The sequence below is a fragment of the Oryx dammah genome, unplaced genomic scaffold (genome assembly GCF_014754425.2).
Source record: "Oryx dammah isolate SB20612 unplaced genomic scaffold, SCBI_Odam_1.1 HiC_scaffold_29, whole genome shotgun sequence".
Lineage (NCBI taxonomy): Eukaryota > Metazoa > Chordata > Mammalia > Artiodactyla > Bovidae > Oryx > Oryx dammah.
Window position 1 is genome coordinate 19,021,358 of NW_024070213.1, and position 18,432 is coordinate 19,039,789.

Below are 18,432 nucleotides of genomic sequence, written 5' to 3' on the forward strand. Positions count from 1 at the left end.
GAGCTGAGTGAAGTGAAAGTCACTCTGTCGTGTCTGACTCTTCGTGGCCCCATGGACTATATAGTCCATGGAATTCTCTAGGCCAGAATACTGTAGTGGGTTCGCTTTCCCTTCTACAGGGCTCTTCCCAACCCAGGGGTTGAATCCAGCTCTCCCGCATTGCAGGCGGATTCTTTACCAGCTGAGCCACAAGGGAAGCCTTTAGAACTGCTGTGCAATAGGATAGTCATTAATCCCATTTGAGTATTAAAATTTAAATCAATTATAATTAAATAAAAATTTTAAATCTAGCCATATTTCAAGTGCTCACCAGCTCCAGGTGGCTAGTGGCTACAATTGTGGTTACACTGATGTGGAATATTTCCACCACTGTAGAAAGCTGATTCAAAGGTGCTGACCTAGAATAAAAATAATAGCTTTCTTCCAGATGTTGAGCAAAAGGAACTCCAGCTAACTTGCTTTTAAACAATGAACCATATATAGCTCAATACATTTTATAGTAATTAGAAACATTAGCCGCCTTCAGTATGTGTGCTTGTGAAATGTATAGACGTTAAGATCCAAGTGAAGAAAGACTGTGCAATGAATCTGTGGGATTAATTAATATTTTTCATAGTTTTCTTTCACCATCTTTTGATGTCCAAAGACTCTGTAGTACTGTGTGTGTGTGTGTTAGTCGCTCAGTCCTGACAACTCTGCAATCCCATGGACTGTTAAGATCCAAGTGAAGCAAGACTGTACAATGACTTTGTAGGATTAGGAATTTTCAGAATTTTCTTTCACTATCTTTGATATCCAAAGATTCTGTAGTATTTCTCCTTTTTTATTTATAATATTATTGATTTGTGTCTTCTCTCTGTTTTCCTCAGTTCACTTGAGGTTTATCAATTTTATTTATTTCTTCTGAAGAACCAGCTTTGTTTTATAGAGGCTTATCAACTTTATTGATCTTTTTGAAGGAGCCACCTTTCGATTTCATTGATCGTCTCTATTGATATCTACTGTTCAATTTCATTTCTTTTCACTTTGCATTTTCCCTTCTTTTTCTGGTTTACTATGGTTAAAGCTTAAATATTTGTTTTTAGATATTTATTCTTTTTGAATATATGCATTCAATGTAGTAAACTTTCCCCTAAACACTTATTTTACTCTATCACAAATTCTGAAGTTATATTTTCATTTAGTTAAAAATATTTTTAAAAGCTTCTTGAAATGTCCTCTTTGACTCATATATTGTTTAGAAATGTTGTTAAATCTCCTGTATTTAGGATTTTCTAGTTATATTTCTATGTAGCCATCTGATTCTAGTTTAATTCCACTATGGCCTGAGCACATACATTATCTGATTTCTATTCTTTTAATTTTTTAAGCTATAATTTTTCTGAATGTGGTCTAACATGGCAAATTTTCAACATAAAGACAAATGTATATTCTGCTGTCATTAAATAAAGTAGCTTATAAATGTCAATTATTTTATATACAGTTGGTTGATGGTGCTGTTAGTACAACTGTGTTGTGATTTTCTGCTAGATGTGTCTGCCCATTTCTGAGAGAGGGTTACAGAAGTCTTCAGCTATAATAGTGAATTCACCTGTCTCTCCTAGCAGTTCTATGAGGTTCTACCTTACATCTTGACACTGTTGTTAGGTTCATATACAAAAGAATTGTCTTCTTGGAGAACTAATTGTTTTATGATTATGTAATGTCCTTCTTTCTCCCTGATAAGTTTTCTTGTTTAGAAGTTGCTCTGTGTGAAATTAATATAGTGTAGCTACTCCAGCTTTCTTTTGATTAGCATTCACAAGGAATGTCTTTCTCCATCCATTTCCTTTTTTTTTCTACATATATATTCATCTTTAAAGTGGATTTTTTACAGAAAATACAAAATTGCATCTTGTTTTTGTTTCACTCTGACAATTTCTTTTAGCTGATATGTTTAAACCATTGACATGAAGATGATTATTTAAAAAGATGAATTAATGTCTGACATGTATATAAATGTTTTCTATTTGTTGCTATTGTTCTTTGTTTCCATTTTCTCTTCTACTTCTTCAGCCTTATGTAGTTTTAGCTGGGTAGCTTAAATTATTGCATTTTCTCTCCTATCTTGTATCCACTGCACTTCTTTCTTTTAAAAAAATATTTTTAGTGATTGCCCTGATGCTTGTAATACAAAATTACAACTAGCTCAAATATGTTTTCAATTGATACTGTAAAACCTCAAAAGACTAGTGCAATATCTTATAATAACAAAATAATCCTAGTTATACTCTTGTCCCTTACATCGTTACTGCCATTCATTCCACTTATGCATAAACTACAAGAACCTAATCAGTCATTATTTTGAAGAAGCTGTAACCACTGTGATCAATTAAGAACAGGAAAGATACATTTTAAATTTTCTCATTTATTCCTCAAAGTAGATCCTAGTTTCTGACTTGTATCACTTTCCTTACCTCTTTCTATTCTGTCTTTACTTTAACATTATTACAAGGAATGGCTACAAATTCCCTGAAGGGTTTTTTTCTGGAAAAAATCTTTATTTCCCCTTCACTTTGAAGGGGATTTCAGAGAATATAGAATTCTAGGTTGGTGATTTTTTTTTTTTTTCTCTCAACAATTTGAACATTTCACTACACTCTGCTTGTTTACCTGGCTTCTTAGATAACAAAAGGTGGCAAGGTAACTTTTTTTCTTCTTGCTGCTTTCCAAACTTTTTCTCAATTTTTGTTTGACTTTCTGAAATTTGACTATGATATACCCAGATGTATTTGATGGAGGTGTGTGTGTGCACGCATGCAGATTTATGCTGCTTGGTTTTCTCCGAGCTTCCTAGATCTGTGCTTTAGTGTCTGATATTAATTTGGGGTAAAATCTCAGTCACTGTTTCTTAAAATATTGCTTCCACTTCTTTCTTCTCCTTTTGGTGTCCCCATTACATGTTGTACTTTTTGTAGTTACCCCACAATTCTTGGAGATTGTTTTGGGTTTTCTTTTCTTTTTTTCAGTTGTTTTCTTTTAACTTTTCATTTTTGGATGTTTCTGTTGCTCTGTCCTAAACTCAGAGAGTCTCTCCTCAGTCTAATCTATTAATGAGACCATCAGACACTCCTTACCTTTGTAAGTGTTTTTGATTCTCTGACATTTATTTTTCGTTTCTTATAATTTCTATGTTCTCCTTACACTACCGATTTATTCTTCATGGTGTCCATATTTTGCATTGGAGTCCTTAGCATGTCAGTCATAGTTTAAAAAAAGTTTCCAGTGTGATGATTACAATATTTCTGCCATATCTCAGCTCTGATACTTTTCAAACTGTGCTTAACTTTTTGTTTTTGTTTCCTGTGTTTAATCATGTATGACCCTCTGCAGTGCCATGGGCTATAGCCTACCAGGCTCCTGTACCCATGGAAGTTTTCAGGCAAGAATACTGGAGCAGGGTGCCATTGCCTACTTCAGGGGATCTTCCCCACCCAGGGATTGAACCTGCGTCTCTTGCATCTCCTGCATTGGCAGGGGGATTCTTTACCACCAGCACCACCTGAGTGACTGAAAACTGTGTTATAAAAAATATATTTGATCTTTACCTCTGATTCCTGGCAAGGAGCTTCGAAAATCATTATAATTTTTTCCATTTCTTAAGTCATAGAAGAAATAACTTTGTTATGCTACTGATCACTCACTGTGAAGGTTTTGCCACACTTCAAGGGAGTGTCTGGCCACCAGAAAACCACCACGTGATTAGAGGGTAGCAAATTCCTGCACCTCCCCTGTCCATAGACACACAAGCTGTGCATGCCTACACCCGACTCTAATATACCAAAGACACTGAGACCTAAACTCTTCATAGCAGAACATTGCCTACATTCCACACTGGCCTTTGGTTGATGCACTTGCAAGAAATATCCAAATAACACTACAAGGGCTCTGAAAACTGAACTGGAACCAGAGCCAACAGAAGGCCTGAACCTAGCCAAAGTGATTGTCTGCTCAAACCAAAAATTTGGATATATTCCAGACATTTAAACAAAGAATCTCCTAACAAAATATTTATTAAAAATGTCCAGAAGACAATCCAAAACTATTCAGCATATTAATAGCCATGAGAATTTGGACTTGCATGGGGAAAGGCAATCAACAGAAGCTGTGCTGACGTGACACAGATGTTGGAATTATCTAGCAAATATTTCAAGCAGCTATTATAAAGATACTCAAAATGCCAAAGGAATGAAGAAATAAATGAAGTCATTTAACAAGGATTAGAAATCATCTTTTTCCTCCTCTGAATTGCCTTCTATCTAAATTGACTGCTATTTTTATCAAGGATAAGGAAAATTTTCCATCCTAAATTATGACACCCCAATTTTCTCCAACAGGTAAAAGTCACTTTTTTCACTTAATAAGTCATCAAACAAAATCTTAATACATGATTTTTAATTTCAATCTCATATATATGTATGTATATGTATATATACACATACACACACACACACATATATATAAACACACACATTTTTCTTTCTATACGGCATCTAATGGATGATATTTTATTTGAATGTTCTCCTAAATTTTTATCTGAAATTGTTCAATTTTTTAAATTGGTAAATATTTTTTACTTGCCTTTTAATATTTTCTCTCCTGTGAGCCTCCTTGATAAGTTTTATACTTTATTTCATAATAATAACATGCTGCATCTGTGTAACACTTTACAGTATGTATTTTTCCCAGTGAAATTAATCATTCCATTGTCAGTCATCAACTTTACCTGTTTCCATTCCCTTGTCTCTTTCTCTTAATATTTCCTTTCCATTACCTGTGAGAACAAGAATTTCCATATCTGCTTACTTTTATACAAATTACAAACACATTTAAAATTTTATAAATTATAGCACTCTTTCCAGCTCTCTCATCCTTGAAACCTGTGACTGTGAACCACTTTCCCTGTGTAGACACTAGAGTCTTATCAATAGCATTATTTTATCACCTCAATCCTCACCCTCATTCCTTACAGCCCAAATTCTTACCTCTTTTTGCAATCCACACAGTTGGAAAGCATCTTTCTCTACCATATTTATATCAGGCATTTTACCTCCAGTTTTTATTAGAGAACTAAGACCAGAGGCAACCGTTTGAGGTCAGAACTTCCTGAGTAACTGAAAATGTCAAGCTAAGCTAATTTGGATAGTGAAATAGTCACACAAAGAACCATACATTTTTAGTCAGAAGGCCACTTGCCACAAACACACACAGAAGATTGGGCTTTGTATGAATGTTTAAAAAGACAAGGAAGCTATTTCACGAATAATACTTTAATTGCAAGACAATGGATTTCAAACCAATCACCATGATAAGTCCAGTTACGACATGTCAGCTTGCAAATATATTACACAGTTATTGACTATATTCCCTGCACTGTACGTTTCATACTTACAACTCATTTATTTTGTAACTGGAGGTTTTGGTTTCTCACGCTTCCTCTTTCTTTCCCTCTGCTCCCCCAACTCCTTCCTGGCAAACACATATTTGTTCTTTGCATCTATAACTATATATACACAGTATAAAAATGTTGAACTGCTATATTGTACATTTGAGGTTAATTTTGTAAATCTACTATTCTTTAGTAAGGAAGAAAAGGAAATGGTGCTCAAGAAGACATGGGAGTTATTTACTGAAGCAAGTTCACTAGATACAGCAATAAAGACAGGAGTGACATGGTGAGGGCTGCTTTTATTCACTTTTGTCGAGTGATAGACAAAACTAGATTTGACTGGACTGAAATGCTGAGAGAATGTATTTTCCTTAAAACACAATTCCTGAAAGAAGCAGTGGACATTCTAGGTTATGCTTGTATCTGAAAAAGATGAAACATAGAAATGAAAAGAAGCTGAGATTGATAATGATGCCGAAACTCTGCCTGTGTTCTCTGGTGCCGAATAGAAACATAGAGACAGGTTTGGGGGGAAGTAGAAAAGAGTAACTTTTATTGTGCTGCCAGGCAAAGGGGGCCTCAAGACTGTGTGACCCACCCGGGAGTGGGATAGTGAGGAGTTTTACAGTGTTCAAGGAGCAATGTGTGACCAACTCATGGACAATTCTTGGATTGGTTGGCATCAAGGTGAAGTTTCAAGCATCATCAGTTTTCCAGTTTCAATCAGTCTAGAGTCTATGTATCATGATCAGCAGTTTTCATTTGGAGCGGGTCTGCTTCTTGTAAAAATAACTTAGCAATGTGTGTCATGCCTTTATATATCTCAGAGAAATAGGAGTTCAGTGATTCTGCTATGTGGTTGAATTATAATCTAAATTGTTACCAGTTCTCTAGCCCAATAGCTAGTCTGTTTCTACATCTTCACATATCTCTCTTCAACGAGGGGTGCTGGGAAAACTGGTCAACTACATGTAAAAGAGTGAAACTAGAACACTTTCTAACACCACACACAAAAATAAACTCAAAATGGATGAAAGACCTAAATGTAAGACAAAAAAACTATAAAACTCTTAGAGGAAAACATGGGTAGAACATTCTTCAACATAAATCACAGCAAGATCTTCTATGACCCACCTTCCAGAATAATGGAAATAAAAACAAAAATAAACTAATGGGACCTAATTAAACTTAAAAGCTTTGGCGCAACAAAGGAAACTATAAGCAAGGTGGAAAGACAGCCCTCATAAAACAACCGACAAAAAATGAATCAATCATTGATTCTCGAGTCAGTCTTTTACTTTAAAAACAAGGACCCAGGAGTTTGTACAGTTTCAGAAATGAATTGTATTAATGCTACTGCTGCCATAAAAATGTGCCATGCACTGCATGATTTAAAACACCAGGAACTGATTGTCTCACAGTACTACAGCTTGGAAGGCCCAACATCAATATGTCCTCTGGGTCATGCTCTCTCAGACTGCTCTAGGAGACAGTCCTTTCTTGCCTCTTCCTGCTTCTGGTAATGGCTGGCCATACCTAGCACTCTTTGACTTATAGGTACATCACTTCAGTCACATGGCTGTCTTTTCCCTTTGTCTTCACAATGTCTTCGCTTTGTTAAGAGTTTTGTCTGACTCCAAATTTCCTCTTCTTATAACTCCACTGGTGCTAAAGATCTTGAGGCCTATAGTAATGATGTCCTCACTATTACATTCAGCCCAGCCCTAATTTCCAAATAAGGTCACAGTCTGAGGTCCTGAGCATTAGAATGTCAACACAACATTTTAGGCTCATAGTTCAACCTCATAAGATACAGGAAGAGGAAATTTCTTGAGCCCATACACAATATACATAACTCCGATGGTAAAGCGTCTGCCTACAATGTGGGAGACCCGGGTTCGATCCCTGGGTCGATCCCTGGGTCGGGAAGATCCCCTGGAGAAGGAAATGGCAACCCATTCCAGTATTCTTGCCTTGAAAATCCCATGGACCGATGAGCCTGGTAGGCTATAGTCCATGGGGTCACAAAGAGTCAGACACATTGAAGGACTTCACTTTCACTTCTCAGAAGTTTACAAAAATTAATTCTATCCCATGGGATAGATTGTGTAGTTTTTCATATTAAATATTCATAGACATTATATAAATTGTTACCCTCAACTGTAAAGACCCCATGTAATTATTAATTACTGGTTATTTGGTCTTGTAAAGGTTCCCCCTGGGTCTGAGATCCAGGGCAAACAGGTATGGTAGGGTCTTTCTTTAAACAAACACTTTGTGTAAAGTTCTGTGCATGACAGAACTCATAAGCTCATGAAGAGCATTATTATTTAGCAAAAAATCTTCAGAATAGTGGGAAAAGGGAATTGGTTATGCACTGGCTTATCCAGTGAGAGTGCATTCAGATTGTTTACAGTGTTCAGATGTTATTTCTTCCTGTTCAGGGCATGTGTGCTCAATTGCTCAGTTATGTCCGACTTTGCAACCCTGTGGACAGGAGCACACCAAGTTCCTCTGTCCATAGGATTCTCCAGTATGGCAAAACCAATACAATATTGTAAAGTAAACAGTGTGGACATTCCTTAAAAAACTGGAAATAGAATTGCCTTATGACCCAGCAATCCCACTGCTGGGCATACACACTGAGGAAACCAGAATTGAAAGACACACGTGTACCCCAATGTTGATTGCAGCACTGTTTATAATAGCCAAGACATGGAAGCAACCTAGATGTCCATCAGCAGATGAATGGATAAGAAAGCTGTGGTACATACACACAATGGAATATTACTCAGCCGTTAAAAAGAATACATTTGAATCAGTTCTAATGAGGTGGATGAAACTAGAACCGATTATACAGAGTGAAGTAAGCCAGAAAGAAAAACACCAATACAGTATACTAACACATATATATGGAATTTAGAAAGATGGTAATGATAACCCTGTATGCAAGACAGGAAAAGAGACACAGATGTATAGAACAGACTTTTGGACTCTGTGGGAGAGGGAGAGGGTAAGATGATTTGCGAAAATGGCATTGAAACATGTATACTATCATGTAAGAAATGAATCGCCAGTCTAGGTTCAATATAGGATATAGGATGCTTTGGGCTGGTGCACTGGGATGACCCAGAGAGATGATATGGGGCGGGTGGTGGGAGGAGGGTTCAGGATTGGGAACTCATGTACACACGTGGCAAATTCATGTCAATGTATGGCAAAACCAATACAGTATTGTAAAGTAAAAAAAGGAAAAAAAGATGGGAATAATAATATCTACCCTTTGGGATATTTGGAGAATAAATGAGATAATATATGTAAAATGGCACAATGTTGATAAATAGTGATCCCCTAATAAATGATCGCTGGTATTATCTTCTCATAAAAAAAAATAAAGAAACCTAATAACAAATTAGCTGGGTAAATTAAAGGACCAGCATGCTCTTGCAAAGGTATTTCTCTATTAACTCATATAAGAATTTGAAACAAAGAAAATGCATACATAGAGATGGTGACTCAGACATTATTCATAATGAAGAAAAATGGTGGAAGAGCAAACCTAAAGATAGCCAGTAAAATTGGAATGTAATTTATAGCACATTCACATGATAGAATATTATGTAAATGTTTAATAGTATATTTACAAAATAAAATAATAAAGATAAAAATGACAAAAATATATTGTAAAGTAATTAGCCTCCAATTAAAATAAATAAATTTAAATAAAAAAATAAAAAATAAAATACTGGTATAAAATAAACAAAAGAAAAAAAGAGAATACAGGAGTGAGTTGCTATTTCCTTCTCCAGAGGATCTTTCTGACCCAGGGTTTGAACCTGTGTCTCCTGCAAATCTTGGATTGTCAGGTGGATTCTTTTTCCACTGAGCCACCTGGGAAGCCCCTTTCCTGTTGAGAGCCAGGGATAATATCAGACTTCGTTACTGTCAAATGTGTCTTCTAATTTTGTTTCTCATATCAGGAGAAAATGAGATTTTTTTTTTAGTTGAAACAATAGAAATCTTCTAGAGGCTGCAGCTCTCTGGCACCAGCATTCAACGTGGGTGACATCATTATGTCATGATGTCCATGAGTACTCTTTTCTAGCAGCTCTCTCAAAGACTGCTACTGCTCTATAAAAAACATATATGCAGAAAACGTGATCAGGAATGAATTTTCAAGCCATATGAAATTTATCATTCATAATTTTATAGCATAATTGTAAAGCAGCACATTTTTCAACCATGTCATCACTGAATTATTCAAACTATAATCCCTGATTTCCTAAGGAAAATTTTAGGGTAATCACACTAAAGAGTGTTAAAAAATAAATATCAAAATGAATATACCTAAAATAAATAGGATATCATGTCATGACCAAATTGAATTTTATCTAGGAATGTAAAGCAGTCTCTTAACATTAGAAAATTTAAAATGTCATTCACTACATTAAAAGATTAAGGAATAGAAACCATGACAACATCAAAACAGATGCAGCGAACACAAGCATGCAAGAAAATGAAGTCACTTCTTACAAAACAAATCTCTTAGCAAATAGAAATAGAAAAGAACTAACCTAACTTTTAAGAAAAATATATAAAAAACTAGATACAACATGACTAATGTTAACATATCAGAAGCGTTTTCTTTAAAATGTGGAAGAATTTTTACCATCAATATTATCCTGGAAATTCCACCCATTTTAATTATATAAGAAATAACTAATTTTTACAATATAGGAAAAATAAAATTGTTACTACTAGATGCTGTGTTTTCCAGTATTTAAATGAATCCACAAATTATTAACGCATGTACACCTGTGGTGGATTCATGTCAATGTATGGCAAAACCAATACAGAATTGTAAAGTAAAATAAAAAATAAATTAATTAATTAATTTAAAAAAAAAGAAAATTATGAATTGTCAGAAAGTATGTTGAACAGAACAAGAATACCTAAAAGAATTACCTTGCTAATAAAAAAAAACTATTTTAAAAGATAATAAAAGTATATAATTGCAAAAGCAATAGATACATAAAATAGAGACACATATAATAAATACTATGCAGTAACTGTTTAGAAAAATTATGTTATATAAGACAAAAATCAATACAAGAAATATATTGTAAATGAATAAGAAAATAATATATGAATACAACACTCCCAAAATTAACCTAGAGATTCTGTGAAATTGCATGATTCTTTTAAAATTGATACAGATAAGCAAAGATCCAGATCATTTAAAAAGTAGAAAACTAATACGAAAATTGCTTTCACAGTCATCCAGCTGCGTCATCAGGCTATAATATTAAAGCAGTGAAATGTTGAATTTTCAACAAAAGGAAAAAGGAAAAGTTGATAAATATTAAAATCATCTTACTCCTGGATGTTAAGTCCACTGTCGGAAACTGATTTAGTGCACTTTTTTCCTGCAAATCCATTTCCTCTCTGTGTAGCATCTAGCTGTTGCAACACCATCTTCATTAAGGTAAAAACATATTTCATTCTCTGTCATATTAATCCTACAATAAAGGAATCAAACACTATGCATTAGGGAGTCCTGTGACTTCTCTCTCGGTCAATGACACCTTTAAAAAAAAATGTTATCTGTCTAGAGCTCTGGAAAAGTATGCTGCTACACAGTCCTTTCTTGCTAGGGTTAAGATGCCTGTACCAAATTGGACCAAAGGAGTCTCCCTTCCAAGAATCTGTGTTTGTTAAACTAAGTTACATGTTATAGGTAGAGTCGTCAATTTGTAGAAACCAATGGTTCTTAACCCTGGGGTGAGTTTGCCTTCCACCAGCCCTTGCAAGGGACACTTGGAAATATCTAAAGACATTTTTGGTTGCTTCAAGAGGAGTGGAGCAGGGGGAATTGCTACTGTCTCATGAGTAGAGGCCAAAGATGTTGCCAACATCCTATTGTACACAAGAAAGTGCTCCCTCCACACAGGAAAGAACGATGTGGTCCAAAATGTCCATATTTTCTGCTATTGAGAAATTCTAGCATAGACTAAATGCCTAAGTGGCTGGCAGTCATAATTTGGGGTGTTTATACTGGGTCATATATGCAATGAACTCAATTTTTTAGGTCCAATACTCCATGTTGTAAAATAGAAGGTATGAAGCCCAGGTTAAATTGCAACTATCAGTGCAAATAAAAGCACTGAAAATAAACAAATTTACCTTGAACTTGAAACTTGTCAGCAAACAGCATGAAGCTTTTGAAAGAGATATATGATTAGAGAAAATAGGGTAAGATCATGAAAAAGTCTGCTTTTACTGTGTATGTGAATCTCAGGTCTTTACTTTCAAAGTAACCAACTAAGAAGTCTTTTCCCTTATATCTTTTTTTTTTTAAATTTTTAAATGGAAATATAATTGCTTTGCAATGCTGTGTTATTTTTTGCTTTACAGCATCATGAATCAACTATATGTATACATATATTCCCTCCTTTTTTAGCCACCCTCCCACCTCCTATTCTACCCACCGAGGTCATCACAGAGGACTGAGCTCAGCTCTCTATGTTATACAGCAGCTTCCCACTAGCTAGCTATTTCACACATGGTAGAGTACATATAGGTCCACTGTGGCTCAGAAGGTAAAGCCTAATGCTACTCTCTCAATTTGTCTCACCTTTTTCTTCCACTGCTATGTTCACAAGTCCATTGTCTACGTCTGTGTCTCTGTTTCTGCCCTGCTGATAGATTCATCAGGACCATTTATCTAGATTCCATATATATGTGTTAACATACAATATTTGTTTTTCTCTTATATCTTGATTTCCAACCTCTCTGGTTGACTCTTGAAACCAGTCTTAATACATGATACACCAATCCTTAGTCCACTTTTCCAACATGCAGACAAATCAAGGACTATACAGAAATATCCTAATGTACAGATTCTAGAGGGCTGAACCATGTGTGCGCACTTAGTCACTCAGTTGCGTCCGACTCTGCGACCCCATGGACTGTAGCCCCCTAGGCTCCTCCGTCCATGGGAATTCTCCAGGCAAGAATACTGGATTGGGTTGCCATTCCCTCTTCCAGGGAATCTTCCCAACCCAGGGATCGAACCCAGGTCTCCTGCATTGCAGGCGAATTCTTTACCAACTGAGCCACCAGGGAAGCCCAAGAACACTGGAGTGGCTAGTTTATCCCTTCTCCAGGGTAACTTTCCAATCCAGGAATTGAACTTGGGTTACCTGCATTGCAGGTGAATTCTTTACCACCTGAGCTACCAGAGAAGCCCAGAAAGCTGCACTACCTAAACTTAAATAATCCCAGAAAAAAGACACTCACCCTTTGTTATGTATGTTTTCATCCACCCATTGTCCTGTTAGATGTTCTGTCATGTCTTGCCAAATCCAGTGATCAGAAGTGCACTTGAATCGCTTAAGAAAACGCTTTAGAGACAAAATAAAATTCATAATTTTATTTGTCATTTTTCACTACAACTTATTGTGTCCCTCTTGCTTTGCAGGTTGTGAGGGAAAAGGTGACAAAGCTTCAAATCCTAGTTTCACTGGAAAATGGCTATGTGATTGTGAAAAAGTATTTTACCTTCTGACTCTCAATTTTCTCATTTATGAAACAAAGAGAAATTTGTCAGAGAAATTTTCTTTAAGACATTTTTGATTCCAAGTTGATAAATATTCAGTATGAAACTCTATTCCTCCAAGATTTTTAGTCTGTGAACTCCTAGAAAGCTAGACTTTTCAACTGAGTTCTTACACAGACTTCCTAATCATCAGATATGTATTATGTTTTTTTCACTTCCCAGTAAATACTCGTACATTGAATTTAATGTAATATTTTACTTCAGCATTTCTTCCAACTATCATATGTTTGCACACCCATACACACACATCTTTCATGTATCCAGTTCCTTTAGAACTTAATTCCCAAATTTCAATTTTTTTTTTTTTTACCAAATATTTACATTTCTAAAGACATCATTTGGGGGGGAATTTTTATTTTTTTTCTGATATTTCTCCTTATTCATTTGATGTTGAAAATTTTTCCTACCTTAGAGCCTTTCATGCCATAAATTTATGTTCTACACAGAAAGTCACTGAGTCTACCTGCCCCAAAATAGTTGCAAAACCATAAACTTGACTTTGTATCACTCCATGTTTCAGTTTTATATAAATACAAAGGAATTATGACATATCACAACACTGTGGTCCATTCCTACCTGGTAACAGTGATGTCAATAACCTTGTCATTTTAATATACCATCTTCTATAGCATTTCATGAATTTATTTGAAAAAAAAAAATCCAATTCGCTGAGCCAAGCTATGGGTTTACAAAGGAATCTATTAAGAAAACAGTGTCCCTGAATTCACAGTTTCCTGTAGAGGGAGCAAATCCATGCAAACTTAGAGTTAGAAAACATTCTACTAAATGAGAAGATTATGAGTATAATAAATACAGAGTGAAATTTTAGTGTATAGAAGAAGCATCCCAGTCCTTACAGGAGACCATCACATAGGATGCAGTGTAAGAGGCATATCTGGAAAGAGTAAAAGATTCCAGGACAAATACAGAATCCATTGAGAGAAGGACAATTCATTTTCTACGCTTAGGAAAGAGCTTGTTTTAAGGCAGAAAAGCAAGACAGGATGTATGTATTGGAAATCAACAGGATATATTGCACTGAATAGCTGGAAAAATTGGATGAAGATGTGGAGCTGCACTTTTGATGACCAGGAACTGGGAAGTGACAAGGTACAAGAAAATGTCATATGAAAAATATTGAACATTATTTGCTTAATAAAGAGCAGCTCATGGAGCTGCTTGTTAAAAAGACAAGGTAATTCTAAATAGGTGCAAATAAATAGGGGAAAATTTTCATGAAGCAAGCTTTATTTCATTTTAACTAAGAAAATACTTTGCAATTTAAATAAACATTTGTAATATTTTAATTAGACTATTTAAAAATAGCCTTTTAAAATTATTTTTTGTTGTTTTTTGTTTTTGTTTTTTTAAATATAAATTTATTTATTTTAATTGGAGGTTAATTACTTTACAATGTTGTATGGCTAAAAGAGACACAGATGTATAAAATTCTTTTATATGTTACTTTCATTACTTCTTCACAGATACAATATGCAATATTGTATATGCAATATGCAATAACAACCTCATTCTGTTTGTCACTTGTTATTTATTTTTTTTATCTTGCTGCTAAGTTAACCTTTTTTCCCCAAAAGGAACTGTAAGGACTGTTTAAGGATTTCTCAGAGTGTTCATATCAAGAGTCTTGTTAAATTCAGCAGTGAAACCATTGGCTAAAGAAGTTCTTTGTATTAAATTAAGCTTACATCTTACTTTTTGACTTGATATGTCTACTCTTAATATATCTAGTTTTTCACATTTTATTCAGGTTTCTCTGTCTTTTCTTGCTTCCAAAATGGTTTAGTTTCCTTACACTGATCTATAAATTGCCCCAGCCTAGTCTGTATCTATTTAAATTTGAACCAATCAGGCAGATTGCATAACTATACATTGTTTACCCTGAAAGTAATACACAGTTCTGTTAACAACGTTGACCACTGTGCTGCTGTACATTTAAACAATCTTGTTATCACGGCTTTAATCGCTCAATCGTGTCCTACTCTCTGCAGCACCATGGACTGCAGCCCCGCCAGGCTCCTCCATCTGTGGAATTTCCCAGGCAAGAATACTGAAGTGGGTTGCCATTTCCTTCTCCAGGGGATTGTTCTGACTCAGGGATGGAACCCGCCTCTCCTTCATCTCCCACTTTGGCAGGCGGATTCTTTACCACTGAGTCATCTGGGAAGAACACACACAAATTTTAATGAAGTTAATTACCTTTTAAATTAACCCTTTACTTTTAAAGAAATGAAACAAAAGTAAAAAATATACTTGCCATGTAAGTGACCCAGGGAAAGAACAGATTTCATAAGTGCAGACGTACAGGGTCTCATGCTTGTTAAAGCTCTTGGAGATTCTCTTTATTTATTGCATTTTTCCATCAATGTTTTTTGAACAAAGATTCATTAGCCTTTTAATTAGTACCTGCCTATATGCTACAGCAATGGATATAATTTCAGATAAAATATGGTGGCAGTCTGGCCACTGGAAACTCATAACTTCAGCCTAGAGGGAAACTTTCAATTACACCTATTGCATTGTTGATAATGAGCACTCTGACAGAGGCTGCCATGATATCTCAGAGAAAGACAAGGAAGCCAGATTGAGTAGCCAGAGGAAATTTCCACCAAGGAAGTGAAAAGGAGAATTCCATCCTTCCTCTTCAAGGGTTTTAAAAGTTTTCCAAATAGTGTTAAGCTCTTCTATTCATATTCCTTAAAATGGAGAAGCTAGCTCTCAAGTCTACAACTTGATCAGAGTGTTAAACTATCCAAACAAAATATCACTAGCTTTTTCAATTTTATCTCCTATGGCATGTTCTAAACTTCTGTGACATTTTGCATATATAAACAGGCATGTTTGAAATGCTTTAAAGACCATAATGAAATTTGAATACTTCCAGTATCTCTAATTAATGCAATTGATAAGGAATGGATATTACTTACTTTTTCTTTTGTTGTGGCAATCATAACTAGGCTAGCATTTTGAGACAAACAGTTGTATCTACTTGAATCCCAATCTTCTTCTTCTTCAGAAAAATAATAGCATTTATCTTGGAAACCGATCCAATTATCTGGGCAGAAATACTGAGCACGCCTATCTTCTTTAACTAGAGCAGAGACAAATACATATTTTAAGAATCAGATAAAATAATATGCCACTGTGTTTTGAGACCATTGAAAAAGGACGGGATTGTGACAAAAAAAGGTGATGCTCATGGCCAGAATTGCATCTCTATCCCATAACAAGTTGAAAACCGACTTCATGTTAGGTTAAATGAGAACAGTCCAGAATGTGACAGGACACTCATTTTGCTTTCAATTCCAAATTCAGTGATTCATAGGCCTTCCTAGAGCAGTCAATGTGATTTCGCACATGTTAAGTCACTTTTGTCATTTCCAGCTAAATAAAATATAACGAAATCAGGTGGTACTGAAAATACTGATTTATTTTAGACTGTTATAAATCTAGGACAGATTTTAATCTCTAAGAAAGCAATGAAAATAATAAAACACTATATAACTAACAAGACATGTACTCGGTTTCCCGTTGTAACTAGATACCACCATCATTGTGTGGTTCCAGGTTAATCAACAGAAAGAACTCATGTGAAATTTAGAAGATGAAAATAAAGCAGAATTCATTATTGTTGGAGGCATTGTGCATAGTAAGTTCACAAGCCTTTTCATGAGTTTCCTTTTGTAGTCGCCGCAGTTAGATGTTTCTAGACTTTCCTCACCTGGGGGTTCTCTAAACATACTAGTGCTTTAAACCAAAATCTTTAGCAACTATTTCCTCTTTAGCCTTCCACATCATCTCTTCACAGTTCCTTCCAGTTGTGTCATGCATAGTTCTTATATTAAAATCTTTTCTATGGAAACTAGTTTTATCGTGGTGATCATTTTGAAATATACAGAAATAGTAGAAATAAAGTTGTATTCTTGTAATATTTGTGCCATCAACTTTTCTGAACACTCCCAGACTGAATCAGTTTTTGGTATCAAAAGTGGTTCTAAGGGAACAGAACCTTAAGGATGAGATATGCTACTGGTTTTCCAATGTGATCTGCATTAAAGGCATTGACCCAGTCACCAGTTGTAAATGGGATGCTGGTGGTCTATGGTGCATAAAGGTAAAACTATTAGTTAAATTATCACTCCTAAACACATCATGCCAAGTACCTGTAGATGGTAAACATTTTAGCACCCTTCTCTTAAATACTGATAAAACAACAGTCCAAACGTCGAAGTGAAAGTGAAAGTCACTCAGTTGTGTCCGACTCTTTGCAACCCCATGGACTATACAGGCCATGGACTTCTCTAGGCCAGAATACTGGAGTGGGTAGCCATTCCCTTCTCCAGGGGAATCTTCCCAACCCATGGATTGAACCCAAGTCTCCTGCATTGTGGAAAGATTTTTAACCATTTGAGCCACAAGGGAAGACCAAGAATTCTGCAGTGGTTAGCTTTTCCCTTCCCCAGCAGATCTTCCTGATCCAAGAATTGAACCAGGGCCTCTTGGATTGCAGGTGGATTCTTAATCAACTGAGCTATCAGGGAAGCCCATGTCTAAATATCTAAGAATAATAACATTTGAACACCCTAAGTAACAAAATTGAGTTGACATACACCAAGAGCTAAAAGCAGCAACTACAGAATATACATTCTCAAAAAAGCACTCAAAACATTTACTAAAATGTGGGACAATAAAGTTTTAACAACAGATTTTAAAAGGTTGAAAACATTAACAGTGTGCCACCTGACTGTAGTAGAATTGAGCCATATACCAAAAAAAAATTTTTTTTTTTAATCACCAAAGGCTGTAGATTAAGAAACACAATGCTAAATAGTTCATGAATCAAAGGAAAAAAAAAAAAAAGAAGAAGAAATCTTGAGAAATAAAATGTGTTTTAAATGAAAGGTAATTACTTATCTTTTTATATATGTGATATATATCATATTAAAAATTATGGATATAACTAAGCTTGTGGGTCTTTCTCTTTTATTTTTGGCCATGCCATGTGGCTTGTGGGAGCTTAGTTCCTTGACAAGGGATAGAACCCAGACTCTCAGCAAAGAAAGCAAGGCATCCTAACCTCTGAACCACACAGTACATTTCCTTTAATCCTAGAGGAAAATTTATTGGTTTAAATTTATGTTTTTTTTTTTTTTAATTAGCTATGTCAAACAATTAGAGTGATAAATTAAAAGTAAAAAGTAGAAAAACTCCATTAAAAAAAATAAGACCAGAAGACAATTGAATAGAAACTAATATAAAGCAAAAGAGTCAAGAAACTCATTGTTGGCTTTTTGAATAATCTAAAGCATATAGAACAAAAAAGCTGAAAAAAGAAAAACAAAAGCATATAGAACAAAATAGCTGAAAA

At 35.1% G+C, this 18,432-nt stretch overlaps 1 protein-coding gene and 1 long non-coding RNA gene across 4 annotated transcripts in view; both read right to left on the bottom strand.

Annotated features, from left to right (window-relative positions):
* Nucleotides 1–1,873: 1,873 nt before the first annotated feature.
* Nucleotides 1,874–6,004, bottom strand: LOC120858834. Its single transcript, XR_005719948.1, has 2 exons — nucleotides 5,025–6,004; nucleotides 1,874–2,128 (listed from the first exon to the last, which is right to left on the bottom strand). It is a non-coding gene; the product is annotated as an uncharacterized LOC120858834 (long non-coding RNA).
* A 3,257-nt stretch (nucleotides 6,005–9,261) lies between these two features.
* The window catches only part of LOC120858823 (C-type lectin domain family 2 member B-like), a 19,795-nt gene continuing 10,624 nt past the window's right edge, over nucleotides 9,262–18,432 (bottom strand). For 2 of the 3 annotated variants that reach the window (XM_040235161.1, XM_040235163.1), the window contains 4 exons: nucleotides 15,992–16,155; nucleotides 12,728–12,831; nucleotides 10,803–10,947; nucleotides 9,262–9,579 (listed from right to left, as the gene is read on the bottom strand). In XM_040235161.1, coding sequence (XP_040091095.1) covers nucleotides 10,839–10,947; nucleotides 12,728–12,831; nucleotides 15,992–16,155 — 377 coding nt within the window. In that variant the 3' untranslated portion in view covers nucleotides 9,262–9,579; nucleotides 10,803–10,838. Of the gene's footprint in view, nucleotides 9,580–10,802; nucleotides 10,948–11,611; nucleotides 11,647–12,727; nucleotides 12,832–15,991; nucleotides 16,156–18,432 lie in introns of those variants that run through there. The other variant, XM_040235162.1, reaches the window with a different exon arrangement.